This window comes from Cryptomeria japonica, chromosome 8 (genome assembly GCF_030272615.1).
Source record: "Cryptomeria japonica chromosome 8, Sugi_1.0, whole genome shotgun sequence".
Lineage (NCBI taxonomy): Eukaryota > Viridiplantae > Streptophyta > Pinopsida > Cupressales > Cupressaceae > Cryptomeria > Cryptomeria japonica.
The window spans coordinates 173319447-173346199 of NC_081412.1; the positions used below are offsets into that span (position 1 = coordinate 173319447).

At 37.7% G+C, this 26753-nt stretch overlaps 1 protein-coding gene across 3 annotated transcripts in view; it reads left to right on the forward strand.

Moving 5' to 3' along the window:
• The first annotated feature begins 13771 nt into the window (after positions 1-13771).
• Positions 13772-26753, forward strand: part of LOC131050634 (short integuments 2, mitochondrial) — a 111008-nt gene continuing 98026 nt past the window's right edge. For 2 of the 3 annotated variants that reach the window (XR_009106988.2, XM_057984838.2), the window contains exon 1: positions 13776-14702. Coding sequence is in view for 2 of the 3 variants with exons in the window: in XM_057984838.2 (XP_057840821.1) it covers positions 14565-14702 (138 nt within the window). In the remaining variant the exon portion in view is untranslated. Of the gene's footprint in view, positions 14703-26753 lie in introns of all 3 variants that reach the window. The other variant, XM_057984839.2, reaches the window with a different exon arrangement.

Below are 26753 nucleotides of genomic sequence, written 5' to 3' on the forward strand. Positions count from 1 at the left end.
GCAAAAAAAAGGAGAGGCAAAATGTAAATTTTGCAAAACAATCTTTCATGGAGGCATAAATAGATTGAAATACCACCTTGCCGACATACGTGGCCATGATGCAGAGCCTTGCACAAAAGCACTTCCTGAGGCTATTCGTGAGTGCCAAGTGTTATTAGAAACATTTGAGACTCGAAAAGAAATAAAGAAGAGGCAAAGGGAGGAGTTGGCTCAGACTAGCATTGGTTGTGTTGGAGAGGCCTCTTCCATGCCTCCATATTGTCCTAGTGGGAGTACTAGTGCTTCTGTTGCCGGTAGTGTCAGTGCTAGTGGGAGTATCAATGCAACTCCAACCATTGGTCCTAGAGTTCGTAAATCTAGGATGGATTCATATTTTGAGCCACACACTACTCCTGGTGCCCAACCTTCACTTGAGAGCATGGCTTGGAACAAAGAGGTACACAATAAGGCTAAAGCCGCAATTGGAAGATTTTGGTTTTATTGCAATATTCCATTCTTCGCAGCCAGGTAATTCCTTTTAGTTTTTATTCGATTGTTTTAAGTTTTTAAGTTGTTAATATTCTTAGTTTGTTTTGTGACTTTGTGATTGTCTAAGACTCTAATTTTATAATTTTATACTTATCTTATTTAATTTATTTGTGATAGGTCTCCTTATTAGCAAAGCATGGTTGATGCCATTGCTATTTGTGGGGCGGGTTTCAAAGCCCCTTCTGATTCCGAGATAAGTGGCCCAATCTTGATAGAATCGGTGGCTAATGTAAAAGCCACATTAGAGGAACATCAAGAGATATGGAAGAAGAAGGGTTGCACCATCATGACCGATGGTTGGACTGATCGGAGAAATCGAACGCTCCTAAATTTTCTTGTTTCTTCTACAGGTGATTGAATAACTTGAATTTTATTAAATGATTCTCATTCGGTTTTTTTTTTGAGTTGAGATTTATTGAATGATCATTGATCACTGTTTTTGCTTTGTTTTCAAATTTCAGGTGGCACCATTTTCATTAAGTCCATTGATGCTTCCGCACATTCTAAAAATGCCACTTACCTATGTGAGGTTATAGAGGAGGTCATATATGAAGTGGGCGAGGAGAATGTAGTACAAGTGGTGACCGATAATGCAACAAATTACGTTGTTGCAGGTAAACTTTTGATGGAGAGGCACCCATCTATATTTTGGTCTCCATGTGCCGCCCATTGCATTGACCTCATGTTGGAGGACATTGGTAAGATTGCATGGATCAGGACATGTGTAGAGAAGGCAAAAAATATTTGCAAATTTGTATACAATCATGCATGGGTCCTTAACTTAATGAGGCAATACATGGGGCAAAAGGAGTTGGCTCATCCTGGAATCACTAGATTTGCCACTAACTTCATCACACTGCAATCCTTGATTCGCAGTAAGGCAACTTTGAGACATATGCTTGTTGGTGAGGAGTGGACTTCCTCATCCCATGCTACGAGTACTGCATGAGTTGATGTTGCAGATTACATTTTTGATGAGCCAGGCTTTTGGACCCCTTGTGCTGAGATCGTGAAGGTAAAAATTTTAAGCATTCTAATCTCTACCTTATGTTTTAAGTTTTAAGTTTTTATTTTTATTCGTATTTTTCTTTTATTTGCTTATTTTCATTTACAATTTCACACTTACATTAACTGATATTACATATTATTTCACAATATTTGCAGTTCATTGAGCCCTTGGTAGTTCTCCTACGTGTTGCTGATGGGGAGAAGCCCACAATGGGCTACATATACGAGGGCATGGATAGGGCCAAGGAGGGCATCAAATCTTCCTGTGAAGGGGATGAGAGTAAGTATCGTCCCATTTGGGATATCATTGACAGGAGATGGCAGACCCAGCTTCACAGGCCCCTTCATGCAGCTGCTTATTACCTCAATCCGACATTCCATTTCCACCCTGATTTCAAGGCGGATGAGGAGGTTCTTAGTGGGCTCTACTCAATGATAGAGCGAATGTCGTCTGGTCATAGCAGCAGTATAGTCCAGGAGCTAGAGGCTTTTTCTAATGCTGAAGGGGAGGCCTTCTCTCGTATGCTTTGCAAAGAAAATCGGACAAAAATGCAGCCAGGTAAAATGTATATTTTAAGAAATTAAGAGCATAATTTTAATTATATGTTATTCAATTTGTTATTAATTATTAAATGAGGCTGATTTTTTTTTCCCTTTTTCTCATCTCAGATAGGTGGTGGTAGATGTTTGGTCCTAAAACACCAAATCTTCAACAGGTAGCCATTCGTATTTTGAGCCAACCATACAGTGCTTCCGGTTGTGAGCGCAATTGGAGTATGTTTGAGCACATACACTCCAAGAGGCGCAATAGACTGTCTGTGGAGAGGTTGAATGATCTAGTCTTTGTTCATTACAACCTCCGTCTTAGACACAAACATGTTATGGACCATGACAGCACCCCGATCATGCTAGAGGAGGTTGATCCAGAATCTGAGTGGATCAGTGAGGCTACAGATCCTATCTTTGGTGATGAGGACTTAGATTGGATCGACAAGGTAGATGGAGAGGTTGAGGTTGTAGCCATGGCAGAGGAGGAGGTTAGAGTGCGAGGAGAGCCAGAGCTAGAGCCAGACACAACTAATGTTTGTGAGGGTAGAATGGAGTCACGGGCAGAGAGTATGGCTGCTGATGCATCTAGGACCTACCTTAGGGTTAGACGCCTTCATAGGAAGGACCTAGACTCCTCTGAGCCATAGACTTGTAGTTGTTTTACTTTTGATATATGTGTGGAACTGGAACATTTGAATTTTGATGTCATGGATTTGATATTCCATGAGTTTTGTAATATTTTTACATTTGACACTATTTATATATCTATGGTTATTGGTTGCTATTTCCTTCAGCTAAAATTTGCGTTTATACTAATGTGATCGATGTATACTTGTGTATGTGATCAAATTAACTTCTATTTGATTATGTTATTGTGTATTTAAGGTTTGTTTAATAAAGGGTGCATGAAACAAGTTTTAAATCCTTAAAAATTGCTAAATTTCTTGGGTTTTTCACTTTGCCGAGTCCTGGCCGATCAGAGTCCCGAGTCTCGAGTCGAGTCACCCTTGTCGAGTCCACGCTGAGTCCGAGTCCTGTTTCTTTGCTCTAAACTAATCTTAAGATTGGGGTCATTCGAGCTTGGAGAAGGCCCCCGCAGGGATGGGTCAAAATTAACTTTGATGGGGCGACCAAAGGTAACCCTGGGCAAAACTAGTTGTGGAGGAGTGTTGAGAGATCAAAATGGCATGTTACTTTAAGTGGTGGAACTCCCCTTGGGAACTCAGTCTAACCACCTAGTTGAAGCCATTAGGGCCTTCCAAGATCTTAATCTTAAAAAGAAACATAACTTAAAACATGTTTGGATTGAGGGTGATTCTAGAAATATTATACAATATCTCAAAGGTAAATCCAAGTCTTCTTGGAATGTGGAGTTATGGATTAATAAAGTGGGGGATATTTTTAACTCTCTCAAAAATTGCATTATATCCCATACTTATAGGGAGTCTAATGTTGTTGTTGACTACCTCGCTAATAAAGGGGTTAGTAGTGCTAGCCAAGTTACGTCGACTAATGAGGAAAGGGTGGATACTAAACTATACATGCTCATCCTTCATGATAGAATTCGAGGAAGTGAGGACAATGAGTAATTCTTCTTTTATTACTCGTAATGATTCTAGAAAGATCGCCTTTTTTTATCATTTTGGTATATGTTGGTTGCAGGCGATGTAGTTACGGTGCTATTATTTCATATGCTTTGTGGGTGGTTTTCCCTTCTGCTTGTTATTTTTGTTTCAAGGGGATCATTGTGTTTTATGTGATTTTTTCAAGTATCATGGGGGGAGCTAGGAAGCGGGTTGAGCATCCAAGCTGTGAGCAACTGAAGAAGAACCATAAAATCTGGAAGTTGTTGGTGAGAGGGGGTGTCACTCCTTACATTGAGAAGTTGCAGGGGGTTAACAAGGATGCCACCGCTTATTTCGATAAGCACTGGAAGGAAGGAACCATTATCTTGCATGGGCGTAAAATTATCATGGATGAGAACTTGATAGCTGAAGTCATGGGCATTTCCCCTGATGGCATGAAATATTACATAGATAGGACTAACTGATATTGCAGTGCATAACTTCCCGAAATTGGAGAAGGAAAAGGGGAAGCTGGTGAAGAAGATGACCAGTTTTTATGATATTAGTGTTTTTAAGGACATCTAGGCTAAACTCCTTAAGGTACTTATGGATTATTTTACTCTTGATGGGTGTTCCACCGAGGTTTATGGCCATCATTTTGTTTTGTTAAATCACTTCCACCATAATGTTAGGGTTTCTTTTCCTTATTTATTGATGTCTTCCCTTCGGGCAAGTTTCAAAGATCATAGGAAGAATCTTGTTAAATACCCTATTCTTCATGAAGGATTGTTGGTGTTAATTGATAAGTATGTTTGGGCCCTTCTTGGCCCTTCTTCTTATATCTCAACTTCTTCTAACAATAATACTATTGTTGGGGAGTCTGAGGATGAGGATTCCTCCTCGAGGTTGGAAGATGAATCTTTCTCTCCTCCTTAAAAAGCTAAAACTGAGAATTTCCCTAAAGCTAAACCTCTTAAGGGTAAGGACAAGAATGGTATGAAGCAGGTTGTTATTTCCTCCTCTTCTACCTCTACTGGTCATGATGCCTCTTCTTCCGAAGTTCATAGAGGGAATTCTGAGGATAATGCGGCCAATCATAGAGTCAGCCCAAAGCCTGGTTGTTGGAATTTTGTTATTCTCCCCTCGTTTCCTAATCAGGATAATTCTAATGGTGTTGTTGCTCAGAAGGACCTTCATCCTAAGAGTGTTGAGATTAGTGACAGAAGGGAGGACTATGTGGACATCATGGGTATGGCTAGAGACCATGCTATTGATACTTTCAACCTTTTTAAGTGGCTCTTCCATGAACTCAAAGAGGTCAAAATTAACTAGAGGGCTTTGGGGAGCAAGATGGAAGCTATGCCCACTCCAAAATGGTGATGGTCAGTGGAATGAGGAAGAGAAAAATTATGTTGTGGATTGTATTAACATAGCTATCACTAGCATTGATCATATGAAGAAAGGGTTCGAAGATCAATTCTCCATTGTTGAGGAGAATTACAAGAAAATCCAGGCTACTCTCATGACCATAATATCCAATAGTCACAGAATTTTCAAGCAGACTGTTGATGCTATGAATATAATGATGAATAATCTTGAAGGTTTGGACAAGATGTTGGTTAGTGTGGATGAGGACAAAGATAATACTCAGGTGGATTCTAGCTCTCGTAAGCGGACTAGGGGGAACTTGAAGAAGAAACCTACTACTCAGACTTTGGACTATAAAGAATTTAGGTTTGTTGCTGACAAAATGAGTCTTCTGGAGGCTAAAGTTGTTGAGACCCTTAAGAGCCTCATGTAATTTTTGTTCTCCGTTTCTTGGGTTCTGTCTCTATCTGGTTGTTGGTCTGTGGGTTTCTGTTGGTTTTTTGTTGATAGCTTATTTTTTTGCTGGCTCTTTGGATACCAAATGTATTGCTCGATCCTCTATGACCTATTTTGTTTTGGATTCTATTTTGTTGTGCTGATTCTAATCCTTTTAGAATGTTCTTTGCAAAAAGTTTCAAGGCCCCTTCAAAACCTGTTTTTGCCTTAATCCAAAACAAATAAAAACCTTAAAAAATCATAATTTTTTTTTTTTTTTAAGTATTTGATAATAATAACTTAAGTTATTTCATTCATTATGATTGTGGCACTTAAAATTAGCTAATTTAATCTTGCTTTAGGTTTTAGCCTAGGGTTTCATTCATCCTTTTCATAAGGATTCATTCATTCATTCATTTTAACCAATCTTTATGTGCAATCAATACATAATTCCCAGGTTGTTTAACATATTATTTTTGCTTGATCTCCATTATGTTACAAGTGGTGTGCTTGCATATGATTCTTGGTTTGTGATGTTAAACCATCAACTTCAACATGGTATTAGAGTAGATACGTTAAGTTCTTATCCATATTTTTAAGGGATCTGACCTTGAGAGAATTTTATGTGCACTTTGGGCTCAAACAGACAGTGTCATCGTGTTCGCAACATCTAAAAACTTGTAGATTGATTATCATTTTGTCAAAACTTGAGTAGTTGAAGTTTTGGGTGCTTTTTGTTGAGGGCATATAAATCGAGACAAGATTTGGTGACCATCAACAAATCTAGTCACATTGGAGCAAGAAGGACCTCACCATTACATTCACAATATTCAAAAATCTCCATATTTGTTGTTGTTTCATCAAAATCTAAGTAGTAAATTTTGTTTGGTCTTTTTTCTTGAGGGCATGTGTTTTGAGGCAAGATCTAGAGGTCAACAAAAAGTTTGGGCACTTTGGAGTGAAACAAACCTCACCATCATGTCCACAATAGCCAAAAACCTACAAATCGATTGTTCATGCACCAAAATATGAGTAGTTGACTTTTTTTGGGCAATTTTTGTGGGCACATTTCTCAAAAAAATTGTCTATGAGAATCTATATTGTTGTTGACATAGATGCAAGGAATATTTCATTAGTGCTAGGAGAATATTTTATCAATAGAATACTCCATTTTTTGACCCTTTTTTGGCTTTCTAACCTACCTTTAGTGAAACGACCATAACTCAGTCATATAGAATTGAAATTGCAAAAACAAGACATCATCAAAAAGCTAGTTTTTGATCTTGATCCAATGGTGTTAGCCTTGATTCCCGATTCTTCTCTAATTTTTTGTATCAGGCTTGTGAAGTCAGATCCTCCATTTTGCAATTAGAGGGCCATTACTTTCACGTCTAGACTTCGTTTTGCTCGATTCTTACGACATTGGAAAGTTGGTTGAGTCCTATATGCAAATCTCAAGTTTTTAAAATAATATTCACTAAGTATTTCTTATTTTAATCAGCTGTCAGATCTAAAATTTTGGGTTCCTTTCTTAGAAATGTACAAATCACTTGATTTTTTTGAGATCTAAGTGGAATTTTTTAGCATTGAGAGATTCTATATTGTTGTATTAGTCCAATTTTGTACTCCTTTTATTAATTTATCATGGATCCTAATCATATTACTCCCCTCACTACATTCAACTACTTTAGTTGAAAAAAATAAAGAGATTAATCTGAAGAGACAGGGGTTATACAAAGTGAACATGGGTAGAAAACTTGAACCTACAGGTGTTGTTGAGAAGAGAAAGTGGTTCAATAGGTGTGATGAGGATTTTGGGGCATTATGCATGTCAATGTGTCTAGATCTTCTCTTTCATGTTGAGTCTTACATCACTCTCAATCAGATCTGGACTACATTGGAGTCCTTGTTTGGGAAGTAAGATGCATTGAGGGGATTTTAGTTGGAAACTAAGCTTATTGGATTGAATCCTTTAGGTTTAAACAACATCCAAGACTTCCTCACCAAACTCAATTCTCTCAGATTATAGCTGTAGCAATGTGGTATTAAGAAAAAATACTCTTAGTTGATTCTCTCTATCCTTGCCAAACTTGGTCCTAATTATCCAATTTTTGTTTCTACCTTTTATACCACCAAATATGCATTTGATTCTAGGTACATTGTGTATTCACTTGATGAGTTTTCTTCAAAACTCACTTGAGAGCAAACCAAGTTGATTCAAATGGATCGATTTAAGTCTACCAAATCATGGGCTCTTCTTGCATCCCAAGATAACACATATCAGAAGGCTTCACATGACAAATTCAAGAAGCAGAAACACAAGGATTCCAAGTCACACAATTCTTTTGATTCTTCTTCCTCTTCTGAGAGGTCTTCATCTAATAAGGATAAACCAAAGTATGCATATTGCACTAATGCAAGACATGATGAGCATCAACGTTATTCAACATAGAGAATATTGATGAGATTAAAAACCCTCTCTTGAAGCATAATGTTGAGCCACTAGTGCAAGAGCGCCTACCTATAAAGGCATGAACCAAGAACAAGATGATTTTAGAAGGAATTTAATAAGACCCTATGGGTCCTTTTTTGTAATTCAATGTCCTAGGAGTGTGACAAGTTTGTCCATGTTTGGGTCAAACTGTCATCTAGGGTCTGGTAGAGGAAATTGAATCAGTAAGGGTCACAATGGTCTAAATTGAGGGATAAAGTGACCACAAGTCTATTTGAGTCATTTTTTATGTTTTATAATCAAATGTAATCATTTTGGGGGGCTATGATAGTCTGGAGTCTAAGTTGGTTGAATTATGCAAAAGTTGTCATATTGTCAATTTGTTGTCATGATAATTTTACATTTTTTGTAAGTTATGATTCTCCAACGGTCAGTCAGTTTGAAAAACAATTGGAGGAAGTTGTGGTCATTTGGGAGATAACTTTAAAGGCCCCAAACACTGAAGGATGTATGTTGATTGATTTTGAAAGGAAATCAAAGCATCAAGAACTGCTGGGAACTCAAAAAACCGTCTAATTTATGTTGATTGCATACTGAAGGTGGTTTGGAAAGAATTCTCATGGAATAGTTCTTGTAACTAGATCATTTTAACTTTGTTTTTCTTCTAGTGTGAAGTATTGAAGCGATCACTGCCCCATTCTACAAGTAAATCTCTACCGGGTAGCCTAAAACCCTTAAACCCCTAGGGTTTGACTACAATAATGGGTTTTGGCCTATCAATCCTTAACTGAACACTCTGCCATTATAGGAGATGATAGGCCACTATATCATATGTCAGTTAAAAAATCCATTAAGAGGATACAAAAGGGCGAAGAGGATGGATAACTAACCCTAGGTCTGGCATCTCTTTGTGACAAATCGGTTTGATGAGTGCAATGCGTGAGAAGTGAGTGGTAGAGCACTGGAAAAGGGTTTGAATGTGGTAGAAGAGTACTTTGGAGGTTTAAATAACATTTCATGGTTGGTGATGGTTGCCCATTAGGAGAACCAAACCAGTTTGTGGAAGGTGTTCAGTCAAATAGGTCTAATAACCCTATTAGGTCAGTTAGTGCAGTATTGGTTGGGATATCTGTAAGTCGGTCCGGTACCAAAAACTGAGATATTGTTGAGAAATCCCAAAAGGGTATCTAAAAATATAATTTGTTTGCTTATATCCTCAGGGTGTCAAAAGTTATCACCCGATTCCTTCAAATGGAGGCTTAGTAGCAACCGGTTCAGTTTGTGGGCGAGTGAGTCAAAATTGATGTTCCGGTGGATCTAAACCATGAAATATTGTTTCATTTGTCTTAAGTTGTTTTGAGAACACCCCTTCAAGGATCATTGTATTGAATTGGTCAAGTGGGCCATTCAAACAATAAAGCCTAGTAGTAGCCCACTCATGTATGCAAGGGTGTGGGTAGTCACACAAGAACTTGAGAAGTGTTAGTTGTTTGTAAGTGGACATAGTGGAGCCTTTAGGTTTTCCAAGGTGTTGTTTGGTGTCATTGAAACATTGCTTGACTTGGTATTGTGTAAGGATATATGGAATTAGGGATTACCGATTGAGTTTGTGAGCCTTAGAGGTTGGCTGGTTCAAGGTTATCCTTTCGGTCTGTTGCATCTTCACCTACCACCTTCATCTAGTTCATATTCTTTTGCCACTTCATGACCTGCAGATTTTGGGTCCGATTTTATGGTGTATGGCGAAGACAAGATAAAGGGGCATGCTCTCTATGCATACACACATCTTTAGTCCAATAGGTGTCTTCTTGATGCGAGAGCCTCTCATCATATGGTTTCATCTATATGGGTATGTTCTCTTCATATGAGCCTTGAACTTTACCACACATCTTGATGGGTGATACCACTTATTTGAGTGCTACTGGGAGGGGTTCCACTGAGGTTGATGATGGCACATTTAAGATGTACTATGCATTCCTTCTTTATTATCCGATCTCCTTTCCATACATCAGATTTTTCACAATGGGTAAGGTAATCTAAAGTAGAATTCACACTTGATTTAGTGCTTATTAGAGACCTGCACAATAAAGAGATTATTTTAGTTGGGACTATTGATCTTGCATCTTAATTATATGATTTATCTCATTTTTGTCCCACCAAGCACACAATTCCATTCACTATCCTAACTCTCATGCATTTAGAGTGGATCGGGTATTTAAGGAGAGGTTTGGTCACTTGAAACTATGTGTAATTAATTGATCCACCATGGTTCTTAGAATTTTGTTGTACTTCCTACTCCACCCCTTACTTCTTCAAAGATTAGTTTAGTTCAACAAGTTGATAGTTCCCTTCCAATTTTTGCTTTGTGGGATGAGTACTCGCTAGATATTGCAAGGTTATTTGATACATCATACACTTCAAACATTGGGGACATGATTGGGGATATTCCATTCCTCTTTGATGAGATCTTGAGCATTTCTATCATCCCATCTCCAGTGCCTTTAGAGGTTGTTCATCATGTGTGTTCAAAATTATTTAGAGTTGCTTCACTCAATTTGGCATATCAAGATTAAAAAATACGGACAAACAGTTTTCCATGACACACATCATGAGACTATTCCTTCCATCTCCTTTCAAGGAGTTGCTTCTACCTTATCCATTAGATTTGTTTCTACCCAAGGAGAGGAATGTGGTTTTTTGCTCTTGGATCTTCATCAATATTTATCCTTGAGCCTTCATCTTTGACATTTGAGCTTCTCTCTTTTGGGGGGATGCATTGTCTCTTCCTTTCTCTCCTATGAGGGAGGTATTGATTGTACTTATGTGATAAATTTAGCACTTGGGAGTCCATTTAGAGTCCTTCATGCTTAGTCACATGTACTCTTTTTCATTTCTTTTTCTCTATTTTGGGGAGTAGTTTTCTCCCACTAGGGTTTTCTCACTTTCTCCATTTGTGAGAGCTGCATTGGTTTGTATGTGGGTACCTAATCAAGCCTTCTTTGTCAGGACCCATTCATGCTTGCATTCATCATTAGATTTCTGGCTCCTCCCTAAGTTAATCTTAAGGGCCCATGGTGTTCAAGTAATTAAGACATTAATTAATTAGGTCCTTCAATTAATTTATTCACTTAAGTTAAACTTAAGTGCTTTTTCCAATTATTAAATTAGACTAATAATAGCTTAAGTTGTCTCATTCATTATGATTGTAACAATTGGCACTAGCTAATTTAATTTGGCTTTAGGGTTTAGCATGTTGGCATTTGATCAACCGGTAATGTGTTTTTTGCAACCAATACATGTAAAAGGTTAGATTTATGTATGATGACTATTTTGTATGTTTTCATTGATGGCAACTATGTTTCTTTGAGTCATCTAAGTCCTACAGTTCTACTGGCTAGACTTAACCAGTAAAGCAGAGATAGTTTCATCAGGACCGGTAATTAGGACTTCAATCGGTAAATGACAGACATTGTTACATTCCGACAACCGGTACATGAAAATCATGAAGATTGAGATGATGTGGTTTTGCAGCAGCATTTAAGACTATCAGATAAAAATATTTTGGTGACCGCATGTGCTGAATCGATCAGGTGAACGAGATTTGTTTGACAAAACATATTAGTGGATGGAGACTTAACTGGTAGTGATGAAAATAATTCAGATAGGTAAAACGACACAAAATTGGATTTGTTATGTCGATGGCCGACATAACTAAAGTGTACAATGCAAGATTGTCTAGATACATTGAACCTAGGGAATTGTAATAAGGTTCTAGCTGACCTTATGATAAGTTTAATTGTGTGATGAGGAATGAAAAGATATATATGAGCTTGATAGTGATATAGATGTAGAGTGAATCTTGTATTTTTGATAATGCGAAGATCAGAGGAATTGAGAGATGAAGTCTTTATGATGTTGTAATGTTCTGAAGTGGATATTATCAGACACAGAAGGTGTTATACTAAGATCATTTGTACTTGTTGTCTCCCTAACAATTGCAACAAGAAAATCCTCTTACAAGGTCACTCCTAATAGGGTGCAGTCAGATCCTAACAATTCTGATCATTAAATCCTCTAACTAGGTGACACATTAACTTGTGTTTGCAAATCCCAGTAACTTAGGTAGTTCCTAACAGGGCTGGTCCTCACAGGCCTTATTGTATAGCTCTTAACTAGGCTTAGACACTTCTAACAGGGTGTGCCCTTAATCGGGTGTTGTAGACCTTAATCGGTCAGATCTCTATACTGCAGATAATGGATCTTGTGGGTACTAATTCCCACCGTGGTTTTTCCCATTTGGGTTTTCCACGTGTAAACTCTTGTGTCATGTGGTTTATGCTTTATGTGGTGATTGCATACGTGGTGTTATTTCATATAGGCCTATTAAGTTTTAAGTTGGTGAAATTGATAATCAGATTTGTATTATTTTTACTTGCACTAATTCACCCCCCCTTCTCAGTGCCTTTTAAGTTCATCATAGCCTAGGGTTTCATTCATCCTTTTCATAAGGATTCATTCATTCATTGTAACCAATGTTTGTGTGCAATAAATACAAAATTCTCAGGTTGTTGAGCGTATTATTTTTGCTTGATCTTCATTATGTGACAAGTGGTGTGCTTGCAGATGATTCTTAGCTTGTGAGGTTAAATCATCAACTTCTACATATACATTACACAATTACATTTAAAAATATGTAATGCATAACTATTAATAGGATTACATACAATGATTACTATTTTTTAATATTTATAAATTAAATGATTTCAATTAAAATCTAATATTATTGCAATTGGAAGGAATTTAAAATCCACATGATTGAAAAATAAAATCTTTCAAAATAGATTCAATCATTTATTTGTTTGATTTTTAATATTCATGCATTCAATATTGATAATCACATTAATGCAAGTCTATATATATTTGTTAGCCAAAATTTAATAAAATTTAGGGTTAATGAAAAAAATTCAAATGATAATCATGAAAATTCGACAAACATAATATCCATGTGAAAATCATAACTTTTATACACACCATACCTAACCAAAATAACCAAATAATCCATGTTTTGCTTGTGACTTATCATTTTCTATGTGAGACATCCTCACCTGAGTTTCTTATATCTTGGTGCACAATGTCTCATGCTATATCAAATAAATAGGGCTTAATCCAATGCAACATAACTATAGATTTCATCATCCATCTATTGTCCCCTCCTCTTTCATCACCTATCATTATCTCTACCATCATTTCTCCTTGGCACTCCTCCTATGAATGATTTGGGCATTAAACCATTTTCTTCTAACAAGTTTTATTCTTCTTTGAAATGACACTACTTCATAACATCACTTCAATAAGATGTGAAATGTAAACACTTAAACAATAACTTCAATAAAAGACAAACTGTAATCATCTAAATTTGACACATCATCAATTATCTAATTACTTGATCATTTCCTCTATAAATAATTAAATAAATTTATATTTTATTTAATAATTATTCAATTTTTGTATCTTTATTCATGTAGAATCATATGTATACATACACAAAATCTAAAGAGTTGTATAAATTATTAATAAAAAAAGTTATTAAAAAAATTACAATTCCTAACATTCAACATTAAATATCAAATATATATGAATACATTCTAAAACATTTAAAATGACAATCACTTCATTTTTTTCTACCAACATAAACTTCAACAATTTATATTATATTTCATATACTCCAATAACTGGACTTATTAAAAAAAAGAAAAACTTATAAAATAAAAAATTGTTAAAACGACATACTTTTGATACTAATTCATCTTAGATTTTAATGTTTACAAGCCATAATAACATTAGATCATATGTATCGAACTTTCTCTTGCCTTTTATAATTGTTCAGTCTTTGATACTGAATGGTTAAACTATATATATAAAAGACTCCATGGATGATGAAAAAAGGGAAGTCTCCTCTCTTAATGGCAGGAACTGAAGTGCTACAGTTGTCCTGCCAACATGTTTATAATAAATCTTAGTGATAATAGTAAGCAGCAGATTTACAGTCTGGGAAGGAGCGTTGGATTCATTTTGTGAAGATAGGCTTTCAAACTTCCTCACTTCAAATAGTTAGGTAAATACGGCTAGAAAATCCTGCACAGAAACAATTTAATGATAGAGGCCACAAAATACAGATCCTTCTCAAAGAAAACCCTCTCGGAGCAACAATCCAGTATACTTCGTTTAGGCTCTCTCGCCGCCGCCTCAGAATCTACCAATGCACGGTTTGAATAACAATTTAAAAACCAACTGCAAGCACATATTCCAATGGCGATGCAAATTGGCCCAACTAGCCACTTCCTGGTGTTGCTTTATTGATTGTTTGAGATAAAAACGAGCCTTAATAGTTTTGGATGGGCACACAACTTTGATTGTAAAAAAACCGAATATACAAGACATTGTCATTTACTTATCCAAGCACACAAGCCATGCCGCGCAATTGATTTGAATGGAAGCGCACGAGTACTTATGGTTTAGAGATTGAGAATTTGAATTTCAAGTATGTTAAGCTCACATTGTAAAACCTGTGGAGCGAGAAGTTAGTATTTGACAAGTACAGGTGAAGAATCGGCGTGTGAAGGTTTTGGAAGGGTTTAAGCTGAGCAGCACCAGAAATAATGGCAAAGAAATTGGGAGAGATGGCGTTCAATAGGGGAGCAATTAATTGGTTTCCTGGTCACATGGCGGCCGCCACACGTGCCATCAAGGAGCGCCTTAAGTTGGCCGATCTCGTTCTCGAAGTCAGGGATGCCAGGGTAGGCTTCTCTTTCTCTCTCTTTCTTATTTTAATTTTGGTAAAATTTGCATGTGAGGAAACTTCTGGCTTTCGATGTAACTATAGGTCTGTTGGGTAGGGTGCAAGACAAGCCTTGTCTATAGTCTAATTGGATGTGGGAAGTTTGGTCTCGTTGTATGTGGTATTTTACTCAATTTCAACAATGTCTCGGGGGGATTTGAAACTGGGGGCTCTACTTTGAAAGGCTGGATGCCTTTGTCACTTGAACTTAGCTTGAGAAAGTTGGGTATAGTATTTTATGCAATTGTAATAGTTTATCATGTCCCCTGTGATTTGAACATCAATTATAATAGTTTTATCATGTCTCCTATGATTTGAACATGGGTTTTCACTTTGAAAGGACATATCATTCTAATACTTGAGCTCATCCCGGAGAAAGAGACATTAACTTCCGGGTTCATTTGTTTGCATACTATTATCGGGGACACTTCTATGGTGTTCATATGACCCTGTTTGTGCAACCTTCGTCTTGGATGCCATGACCAAGGGGTTTAAATAAACCGTAAACTTTGCGAGTACTCTTTTTTTTGCTGGGTGACTTTTCACAAGTTTAACTCTCATGTTTTTATAGACGCAAAAAAACATAGATAAAAACGTTGATGCAGGTAAAACACTGGTTAAAATACGTTTTTCACATGTTGTTTTTGCTATAAAACCATGCATTTTCTCTTTTGAGATGTCAATTTTTATTTCATACATTTTGTCATTGAATTTTACAAAAAAAATATGTTTCTTTAAGAGATTTTCATTTTTAGTACTTTCTAAATTGCCGAGTTTTTATTGAGTATTTCCTGTGTTTTTGCCGAGTTGAAAATTTTGGGCTTGCTGAGTACTCTCCGAGTCTGAGTCTGCGAACTATGACACCATGGATTTACATCAGGTCTCATATGTTTTGGTATGCTATATGTAGTGAGTTGGATGCCATATTTCTTACAATTTTCAGTGGGCTTAAACATACCTTCAAGATACCTGCAACATTCTGGGAATGGGGATAAGAAGTGTGCTCCCTGAAAGGAGAATGTCCAGGGGATGTTCCCTTAATCTTTATTAAAATTGAGGATGTCGTGGCATTCCAGTGCCATCAGGATGCCCCCCAATGCATACACCTGTTGAACAACAAAAGGACAAAAACGTGGAATGCTTCCAATGACTTTGTTGTGACTGAAGTCAAGTCTTCTCAGTTAGAGTAGAGAGGAGAGTGAGGAATCCAGGTAGCTTTCCAGATTTAGCAAAGCTTAATTTGATTGTGCTCGCCTGCTGGAATTTGTCACATGTTATTCTAGTCCATTTGTATAGGATCTGGGAAGATGCATACCTCAGAGCTCGGACTTTGTAAATTTGGTTAATATTTGCCATAGTAGCATTATATATACTTGGCATTGGCAAGGTAAACTGAAAGTGTAAATGGAATTCAATTACAAGGGTTTAAAATGGGAAAAAATACAATTTACCCTATGTTCTTAATCCTAGAAAATGGCAACCTTAACAAAAAGTGAAAAAATGGAAGCTATTGAATAGCCAGTGTATTTATCAAAACAACCCATGTTTGACCTGATTTAACTGGGTCAAAATGTGCTTATTTGACTCAGCATGGCACGGGTGCTGGGTGCCAACTGAAAGTGGCTAATTGCATTTCATTCCCTTTTTTTTCGTCTATGAGATATACTATGCTAACTGCCTGGTGGCTGATATAAGAGTTTATGATCAATTGTGAGAGTTTGGTATGAATGGCACAAGATTTTCTTCCGTCAGCAAGTCAATTCTTTGTAACTGTAGGATGTAATTGAGTAATAACTTGTGGCTTAGTTTCACTACTATTTTTTTTTGTTGATGTACCTTGGTTTATTTCTTTATGTCTGTGAAAGGAACAAGAGGTGCAGAATATGATTCCTACTTTAGTCTACGAGAAGACGTTAGAATATGATTCCCACTTTAATCTATGAGAGGACCATTAATCATATTTTTATAAGAAAACAAACACAAAAGCAATATACCATAACATAGTTGTTTAAGCCTGCGGATAACTTCTGGATTAAGTTGGTTGACAGATTCAACTCTAAACTGGCAGGTTGGAAAGGGGCTATCCTTAGTCAAGCTGGCAAGGTTACATTGCTTAAAGCTACTCTCCAAAACTTGCCTGTTTATGCTCTTAGCCTGTTTAAAATCCCTAGAAAGTTTGTGGAGGCAATTGAAAGAATCCAAAAAAAGTTTCTTTGGTCGGGAATGGAAGACAAGAATAGAATTCCCCTTATAGCTTGGAATAAAATCTGCTCTCCCAAGGCCTTTGGGGGGTTGGGTTTAAGGAATATTAGCTCTATGAATAATGCCTTATTAGCAAAACAAATCTGGAGATTGAAAGGGGAGGAAAGAGAGTGGAATTTAATCTGGAGAAAGAAATATCTTCATATGCAACCTTTTGAGGAAGAATTTCTAGATAAATCTTTTACAGTTGAAGGCTCTGCAATTTGGAATGTAGTTCAATCGGCTAAAAGTTGGGCTGCTGCTGGCAGAATGTGGAAATTGGGGAATGGTAGAAGTATTAGATTTTGGTAAGACATGTGGCTTATGGAAAAACCTTTGGAGGAAATTCCAATCCTTTATGATTGGAAAGATTGGTTCAAAAATAGGCATGGGGGTTTGGTCAGAGACTACTGAAGAAATGGGAATTGGATTGAGTTCAGCCAGCATTGTCCGGTTTTAAAGTTTCTTGATATCTTGCTTTCTTCTAAAATTTTGAGGGACAACAAAGAGGATAGTTTGATTTGGAGGGTAACCTTGGATGGGAACTATTCTGTGTCTTTGGCTGTGGCTATCCACAATAATGTTATGGAAGATATTCCTATTTGGGCTAAAGTATGGAATAAGAAGTTAATTCCTAAAGTTAATATCTTTTTCTGGATCTTTATCTAAAATAAGGTGTTGACTTTGGACAACCTCCAAAAGTGAGGATTTGTTTTTCCTAACAGGTGTTCTCTTTGTTGCAGGGAAGAAGAGTCAGCTTGCCATATTCTCCACCAGTGTATTTTCAGCCAGAAAATTTGGAAAATTATTTTTAGTAGGTGGAAGCTGAGCTGGATTTTTCTGAACTCTCTAGGGGAGTCTTGGCAGCAATGGTACTGTCCTAACCCCAACCCTAAGATTGTGGAGCTTTGGAAACTTACTTTCCCTAATGTTATCTGGAACATCTGGAAGGAGCACAATAATAGGTTTTTTAGGGATAAAATTGCTAATCCTGAAGTTGTTGTGGATAAAATATACAGAAGTATATTTGAATGTCTCAATGGTACTGATCATGGTCTAGCAGCTAAAGAAGACTTTAATGATAGGTGGAACCTTTCTACAACCAAATCTAGTAAGGAGAAGGGTAGGGAAGGTCTGGTGTGGTGCTTTCCTCCTTAGGGATGGATAAAGGCCAACTTTGGTGGTTGGTTATGGGGGCATAGTCAGGAATTTTGCTGGAAGTTGCCTAGTGGCGGTTGTTGGCCCTCTGGGTAGTCAAACCAGTCATTATGCTGAAGCTTCAGCTGCTCTGAACACTCTGATTATTGCTAAGAACCTAAATCATGACAACTTATGGCTGGAGGGAGACTCACTAAATATTATCAAGTGCTTGAAGGGGGAAACTGAGCCATCGTGGTCTATTGAAAACATAATTCTGAAAGCAAGAGAAATTATTGCTAGTTTTAAAGTTATCATAATTGAACATGCCTTTAGGGAAAAAAATTTGGTTGCGGATGGCTTGGCGAACCTAGGCGTTAACTCCGAAGCTCAAACCATTTGGCACGGGGAAGATAATATTAATTTTAGTATTAAAGATCTCCTAAGAAAGGATAGATTCACGGGGAAAGAAGGACCGCATAATCATGATAGTTGAAATGAGTAATTTATGCATTTATAGAAAGGTGATGATTACGTGGCAAAGTGGCAGAATTGCAGTCAAAGATATTAACACTCCGCACACTTTGTGGGTTATCATTTTCAAAATTTCGAGAGACAACAGGAAGAAAGCTTTGAGCTCGCAGAAGAATAGAGGTGACATTCTGAATTTAATATGGGAGGGGATCTCAGAAGGGAGGAACTAGACAACATTTCCAGATGGAAGGAAATGCCAAAAGTTTGGACGAAGCTGGAAAAAGGGTCCTTGACGAATTTTATGGAGAAGCAGGTTGATTACGATAAAGGTAGGGTTAATCTTGTAGTTTCCAAAATAATTGAAAATTGGAGTAACGGGTCTTTTAAAATCCATGTTGTGAGGTTCAAATTGGACGCGGGCCTCATTGCTACTGTAACAGGTATGCCCCACTCAGGGCTCAATTTCTTTAGAGATCTTAAAGTTTCCAATAATGCGGTTAAACTTTTTTCGCGTAAGGAAAAGGAGAGGGCTAAAATTGGTAAAGCCACAAGGGGCTATTATGATGCCTCCAACATCAAGAAAATTTGGGGTTGGGTGTTGAATGTGATCATGGAATACATAACTGTTGAGGGTCGTTTTACTAGGGCCCATACAAAAATGATTTCCTTGCCCTACTATCTATTCAGGTCTTTGTCGAGGTCCCTCAACAAACACAACAAGAACCCCTTGAACCTGGTGCTTCATTGTGGCCTCATTCTGCTCATTTATGAGCACTGCAAAATCCTTGCCATTTAGGAAAACAAGAGGTTGTCGGCTTCTCCAGGGAAAGGCAAGAGAAAGCTGGAGGAAGGCGGATCTAGCCAGGAAGAGTCAATTCAGAGCAAAAAAAGTAAGAGTGCCATTGTGATGAAAACCCAAGATGACAAGAATGACACAGAGGAAACTGGAAAAGATGGCAGTGAAATGGAAACAGACGAGTCGGGAGGTGAGGAAAGTTGGAAAGATGAGGACGTGGGTGCAGAGGAAGATGAAGCTGAGGATGTGTCCGACCAAGACAGTCCAATTCACAGTGCTAGCTTAGGCAATAACAATAGCCAACCTATGGTGGAGAAGGATGATAAGGTTAATGAGGAAAAAGAAATTGATTCTGAGAGGGAGAAGAATAAGGAACCTGAGAAGGAAACGGCTAAGGATAATCTGGGTAAGGATAAGGAGTATGCTTGAGAAGGGTTATTCCTGGATAACCTCAAAAACCTTACCGAGGCTAGATTGGGGTTTGATAGATGGACTTATGAAGTTGTGAAGAATTTGAAAAAAATGGGAAGCAAATGGATGAGAAAAGGAAGGAAGACGACAAGAACCAGAAGCAATGGAAGCAGGACATGGAGGAAAAAGCTAAAAAGATGGTAGCTCAGATTGACTATCTGGAAGAAGGTAAAGTGGCAATGAAAAACCTGTTGGGAATAATCCCGAATATCTTGTTTGCTGTTACAAAGAACCTAGAGGATATTTCTAAGATCCTTGAAAGTTCCAGCTCTCCCAAACCGGTGGTGGACCTTGACATTGATGATGATGCTATCGAGACTGGGAGCGGGGAGGCAACGCCTGGTGGAGCAGCTAAGAGAACTAGGGCGAGTGTGAAGAAAGCAGCTGCGGCATCTGCTAAAGAAATCCCTACTCTTAGGGATAATATCAAAGATCTGTATGGGATTAGCAGCAACTTGGCTAATGCCCTGAAAAACATAAATTAGTTCTTTTTTTGTGCTTTGTCTGGTCTAGCTGGTTTTCGCTATTTTTTTGGGGCTTTTTAGTTGGTCTTTTCTAGTTGTTATGCTGGTTTTTCTCATGTTAGTTCCTTTTGGTTTCTTAAATGCTTTTATCTCGTAAGGATCTATTGTAAAGGGTTTCGGGGCCCCTTCAAAACCTGTTTTTACTTTAATAAAAAACATAGTTGTTTACAAGGAAAAAACCTTTTTCAGAAGAAACTACCTCACACTCCAGAAAATGCAATGCATTGTTCAGTAATTGATGTTTACAATACACATGAAGAGTCTAAGCGTTTACAAGAATATTACCAACAAGAGGTCTGGAGAATTCTAGCAGCATAAAGTACCTACAAAACTCATTATGAAACTTCTATCTCCAAAATCCAATGAATAGGAGAAGCAATACATGAAACCATCAAATGGTAATTAGGAAGCCATGAGCTAAAACCACTCAAAATTTGGCACCCAAATCCCAAGAAAAGAATCCAATGCTAAACTCCACAATGAATCCATAGACTAAAAATAACATATTCCTTTCACAAACCATTAGTTCATCATAATCCATTCATCAACTTGGGCACTCTATTTTGGCTCCATTATCTCCATTTGAAGATGCTTTATGATGTGTCTTAACATGCATCATAAGGTGATCAACAAGTGTAACTCATTTTTACAACTCTCTTATGTGTCAGAGATGTTCTTACATTTCTAATGTGGGAGGCCCAACTTCTGGAGGCCATAAAAATTGATTCGAGAAGTTGATTGATCTTTATTTTTTTCAAATTGTAGAACTCTAAGAGGTCCATCCATTTCACCTTCATCAACTTACCCTAGTTAAGCCTATTTCAACATATTTTGGAGCAACAAATGACCCCTAGAGCCTTAAAATTTGCATTTGTTTTTGGGTTTTAGTGTTAGGAGCAAGGTTGAAGCAACTTTCTTAACATTCTCCCACTTGTTGAACACTTTGCAAGAGCAAAGGGAATACTAATGCTATCAACTATTTACTAACAGTTGAGATGCCATAGGCTCACTACACACCTAAACTTCTCTATGCTAATTGGCATTGTGAATGCATCTCCAGCATTCTTCAAAGTGTTTTAGCTTTTACTAGCATCACCCTCCTATCCTCTACCATGTCACGACCAAAATGGTATTGGACATCTATGTGTTTCATTCTTGCACGAAAGTTGGAATCTTTGCCAAACTTGACACTTTGATTGTCACAAATAACTCTGATAGCATCTCGACTTAGCCTCACATCTAAACACTATCTCTTATACCAAATGGCCTCCTTACAGGCATGAGCAGTTGCCACATGGCACGTACTCAACCTCTATAGTGGACCAAACAATCATTGCTTGTTGCTTACTCATCCAACTAATAACATCACCAAATAAACAAAATGCATATCCATTGGTGGATTTTCTACTATGAACTCCTCTTGCCCAATTTGAATCTACAAATCCATGAATATCCATTGAGTGCTAGTCCCTTGTAGTATCACTGTGATAACAAATGAATTACTTGAAGGTACCTCACAATTATCCAAAGACTCTTTTAACTGCATGCTGATCGTCTAAGATTAGCCATAAAGTGACTCAAGAGACCCATTGCTTAGGCAATGCTTGGTCTAATGTAGACCATAGAATATAACAAACTACCAACTATATTGACATGAGGAACACGAGCCATATCCGCCATCTCTGTGGGTGTTGTAGGACATTGTTCCACCGAAAGCTTAGTTCCCACAGAATTAAGAACATTCAGTGATCTGCAATTTTCTATTTTGAAAGCTTGTATTATTGAGTTTACGTAATTACTTTTGCCCACCTAAAGCATTTTGTTCACTCCATTTCTTTTAATCTCCATACCAAAAGATGTACTTGAAGAGTCCCAAGTCCTCCATTTCAAATACTGTTGAAAAATAAGACTTCAAGTCACAAATCATATTCTTGCTATTACCAAAAAACAACATATCATCTACGTACAATGTGATAACAAAGAATTGATCACTGCCCATTTTATAAATAAACATAGTGATCTATTTTGTATCTTAGAGATCTCAAGCTCAACCTAATGAATTAAAATTTTGGTACCACATTCTAGGAGGCTGTTTGAGACCATATAAAGATTTTTTATTTAGTAAACCAAAGACTCCTTAACTTTAACAACATAGTGCTCTATTTGTGTCAAGAATGTTGTTTTCACATCTATTTGTTTTATTTCTAAATCAAAAGTTGCCACTGCAAATAATAAGAACTTGATAGGTGTTAGCTTAACAATTGGGGAAAAAATTCACCAAAATCTATCCCCACAGCTTGGGATTATCTTTTTGCAACCAATCTTGCTTTGTACTTTTCAACACTGCCATTGGAATTGATCTTCCTGAACATCTGTTTACATCTAGTAGACTTTCATCTTTTTAGTAATGGTATCAAGTCCCATTGTGCCATTCTTCTTGAATACAACCATCCCCTCATCCATGGTGACTTTTCAAGACTTAGAATCACCTATATACTTTTCCCCCTCTACAGTTTTAGGCTCATTAGTATTAGCAATCAAAGCAGAATTACAATCTTGATTAGGAGGAGTGTACTTGTTTGGTTGTTGTTTCTATTGAGTGGACCTCCTTAAAAGCTGAGATGGATGTTCTACCTCCTCTTTTGAATTGTCTAATTTAGTTGAGCTCTCCTCCTCCTTAGGTCCTTTGGGAGCTTCTAATTCAACATTCTTAGTCTTTAGGGGTAGCTGAACAATATGTTTCTTTTCAACTTTCGTGGGCTTCAAAATTGTAGGAGAATGCTTAATCTCTCTAAGTAGAACACTTTGGCTATAAATAATCTCGGCCACAGGGTCCCAAATCTTGTTTCCTTTTCAAACCAACACCATATCCATTGAAGATATGCTTACTTGTTTTCCAACTTTGACCACTTCTCCTTAGGCACATGAGCATATGCCTTGCAACCTAAAACACGAAGGTGCTGCAATGATGACTTTTTGCCCATCGTAACTTCCACATGAAATTTATTCATGAGGTGATGTAGTAGACCTGTTAATGGGTAACAAGCCATATCAATTTCTTTTACCCAAAATATCTGCTCCAAGTTGGCCCCACTAAGCATATTCCTAGCCCTCTCTAGCAACGTCTTGTTCATTCTTTTTGCAATGTTTATTCTCTTTGCAACACCATTTTGTTGAGGGGTATTGTTGACGTGTATTTTGTACACTGCCTAACACAGAATAAAATACCCAAGGGTACCTTATCCTCTCTTGAATAAAGCCTCTGATTGCTGAAGATGTCGCAAAAAAGGATCAATCAGGATGACTCCAATGTTCTTTGATGTAGGGTCTCTACGTGTGGATAAGCACCAGTGGTCGTTGTGAATGCTGTTTCATCAAGGGGCCTTACGTTTCCGTACAGGAACAGGGTTTCCTAAAACTAACAAGTTCTCAAAAAAGATCAAAAGGTAGGGTTTATGAGGGATAAATTCTAATCTAATCCTAAGAATGACCCAATGTAGGCTAGACTTGGTAAGATTCTACCAATTTCAATATTGCCAAGAAATAACAACTCAACTGAAATTGATGCGATCTTCTAAGGTAACAAATGATTTTTCAATTCATCAAGGATCATAGATACTACCATGAAGGTACATATCCAAAGCTCAATGACGATTGAAGGTTTAGGTAATTCAAGTCTCTCCAGTTGACCACACAAGGCGTTCTTACAATCAGTAAGAAGCTAGTGGTTTGGAACGTGAATCTCACCAAAAATCAAGCCCAACACTTAGTCCTTCAAATTTAAATACTACTTCGACCAAGAATGATTCAAGAAAGTAAGCAACCATGAAAGTAGCCACAAGATTTGCAATAAAACACCATAACTTCAATATTTTATTGATCTCAAAGCTAAAATAGACAACAATTGCTTGAAATTCTCTCTTCAAAACTCAATCTTGCTACAAAATAACTTTCTTCTCTCCAAAAAGCTCTAATTCTATTCTGCTATTCTCTATCTATCTCTATATATCAAAATGAAAATGAGTGAGGGTATATATAGCATCCTCAATTACAATGAACGGCCCAGATCAAAAGAAGATCAACGGCTGAGATTTTGACACCTAAACCCTAATTAGGGTTTTATTACAAAAAGTTTCCCTTTTATTGAACAATATTAAATGCATAGCCAAATATTTAATTGGCACAAAAATCTAGGAAACATAGACCAATGATAATTAAGGTGCCACATCATCTATAACAACCTCTCTTCTAGAACCTTGTTCCCTTTCCAATGCTCCTTCTTAGCATATGCAGTGAATCTAGACACAATTCCCTCGATCTCAGCAATAGGAATCTCTAGAAGATTCCTCATTCGTTCCTCCAAGTGGATGACCTGATCGAAAGCTTTGAGAAGAGCTATGTCCCATCCAGGCTCGAGTTCTTTGATTTTCTCAATCAGGAGCATAGTAGCGAACATTTGGTCTCTTTGCTCATCTGTGATAACATTCTCATCTTTGCAAAAGATGACCTTGACCTTCTCCTCCAACTCTTGAAGATTCACATCTGTCTCATCTTCAATCCTCCTGCCAAGAATAGAACATAACACCTCAAACACCTTGTCCTGAATCGGATGAATGACCTCCTCAACTTGATTGCATTTCGTACTAATGTCTTCGAAAAGAACTTCCTTCATTTGAAGTAGAGTTGACCACTGGAGTAAATTATGAGCTCCTCCATCCATTATCTTTTCTTGTGCTAAGATCTTTCTTGGTGTTTGCCTGATTACTTGCAGAATAGGAATGATAACATCTCTAGTGTGGGCAAAGGCGGCTACTGTTATCATTAGGTTGTGAATGATCTCAAGAACCTGGATAGCTCGATGGGTAGTCTGCATCATTCTCTTCTGCAAGGATTTCACCTTCATACTTGTCCACTGCCGGTGTAGCTATCTGTAACTTCCTGGACCCTGTCTCATCTCTGATCATCTTGGACATCTTGGTGGCCTTCTTCCTTTCTGTTACTCCCTGAGAATTTCCTACAAGGCTCTCTAAGTCAATTACATTATCTTCGTCTTCGATCACAATCACCCTTGTTAGCCTCTCCTTTAACCAATCTGGAATGGCGGACTTTGTCTCTCTGACTTGTATCTCTTTAGGCAATGGTTCTTCTTCTCGGAGAGGGGATGTCACTTCATCATCATTCTTGTCTTCATGTAGCTCATTGACTTGGGGAGATTGACTTGATGAACGTTGAGGTGCTTGCCTTTCTTCATGTTTATCATTCTGGACCATTGATTCCATAGATTCCTCAACTTCAAGTACCCTCTTCTCTTGTCCTTGACTTGCCCTTTTTTCATGTCGGGAAGATGTGCCAGATGAGTGATCTCGATGGGCCTCTTGCTTCTTCTTGGAGGGTTCCCTTTTCTCAGGTCTTTCTTTCCTTTTCGCGCTTCTAGGATGAGGATTGCCTTCACTTGCGCATCTGGGGTGAGGATTGTCTTCATTTGTGCTCCTAGGATGAGGATTACCTTCGCTTGTGCTTGCTCCTCCTTCCCCGGACCTTTCCTCCAAAGTAAAAGTCATAGGTATGTTCTATTCTCTCAACCTTTGATGGTGCACATCAACCCATCTGCGAGTACAAGACAAAACTGGGGCCATTAAAGCTTTTAAGTCAAAAACCTCAGGTTCATTCCAATCTATCTTCACTGCTTTGTCTTCTCGGTCATAAGATGATTGGAGATGTCTGCCACTGTTCTGAGCTTGATCAGCCACTCTGTAAACTTTGCATTTCCTGATGAGATCTAAAGGTATCCTGGAATGCATCTTTCTTTTCACTTCTAAATCATCTGAGAGATTCATCAAAAAGTCCTCTATCTGAAATTCATGCTTGTACTTTCTACCAACTGTTTCTTCTACATACCCATAAGGATCAAAGTTCTCTCTCAAGGCAAAGAATGAAAATGAATATAAGGCCAATTCTTTCTCTACATCATCCATGGCTAGAGCATTAGGACATACCTCAACTGAATTCCCTAGTATGATAGGCACATGAACTCCATTTCCATGCCTCTGTCTGAATGCCTTTGCATAAGCTGCCAATTGCCTAGTTACCTCCAGTAATACTATTCTGTCTGTCGGATATCTTGGCAACATATATGGAGGTGAAGGACACCCATGAACTCTAATATATGTAAACTTCTGGAATTGGATAAACCAAGCACCGTACCTCTTTACAAGCTCTTGTGCATCTTGAGATATCCGATTGTGAATCCCGCCTTGCAATGTCCTGGTGATGTTCATCGTGAAGGTATCATTAACTAACTTGTAGTTACTTCCAAGTGGATGATGCAAATGAACATAAGATTCACAAACTCTGACTTCCCCGGGCC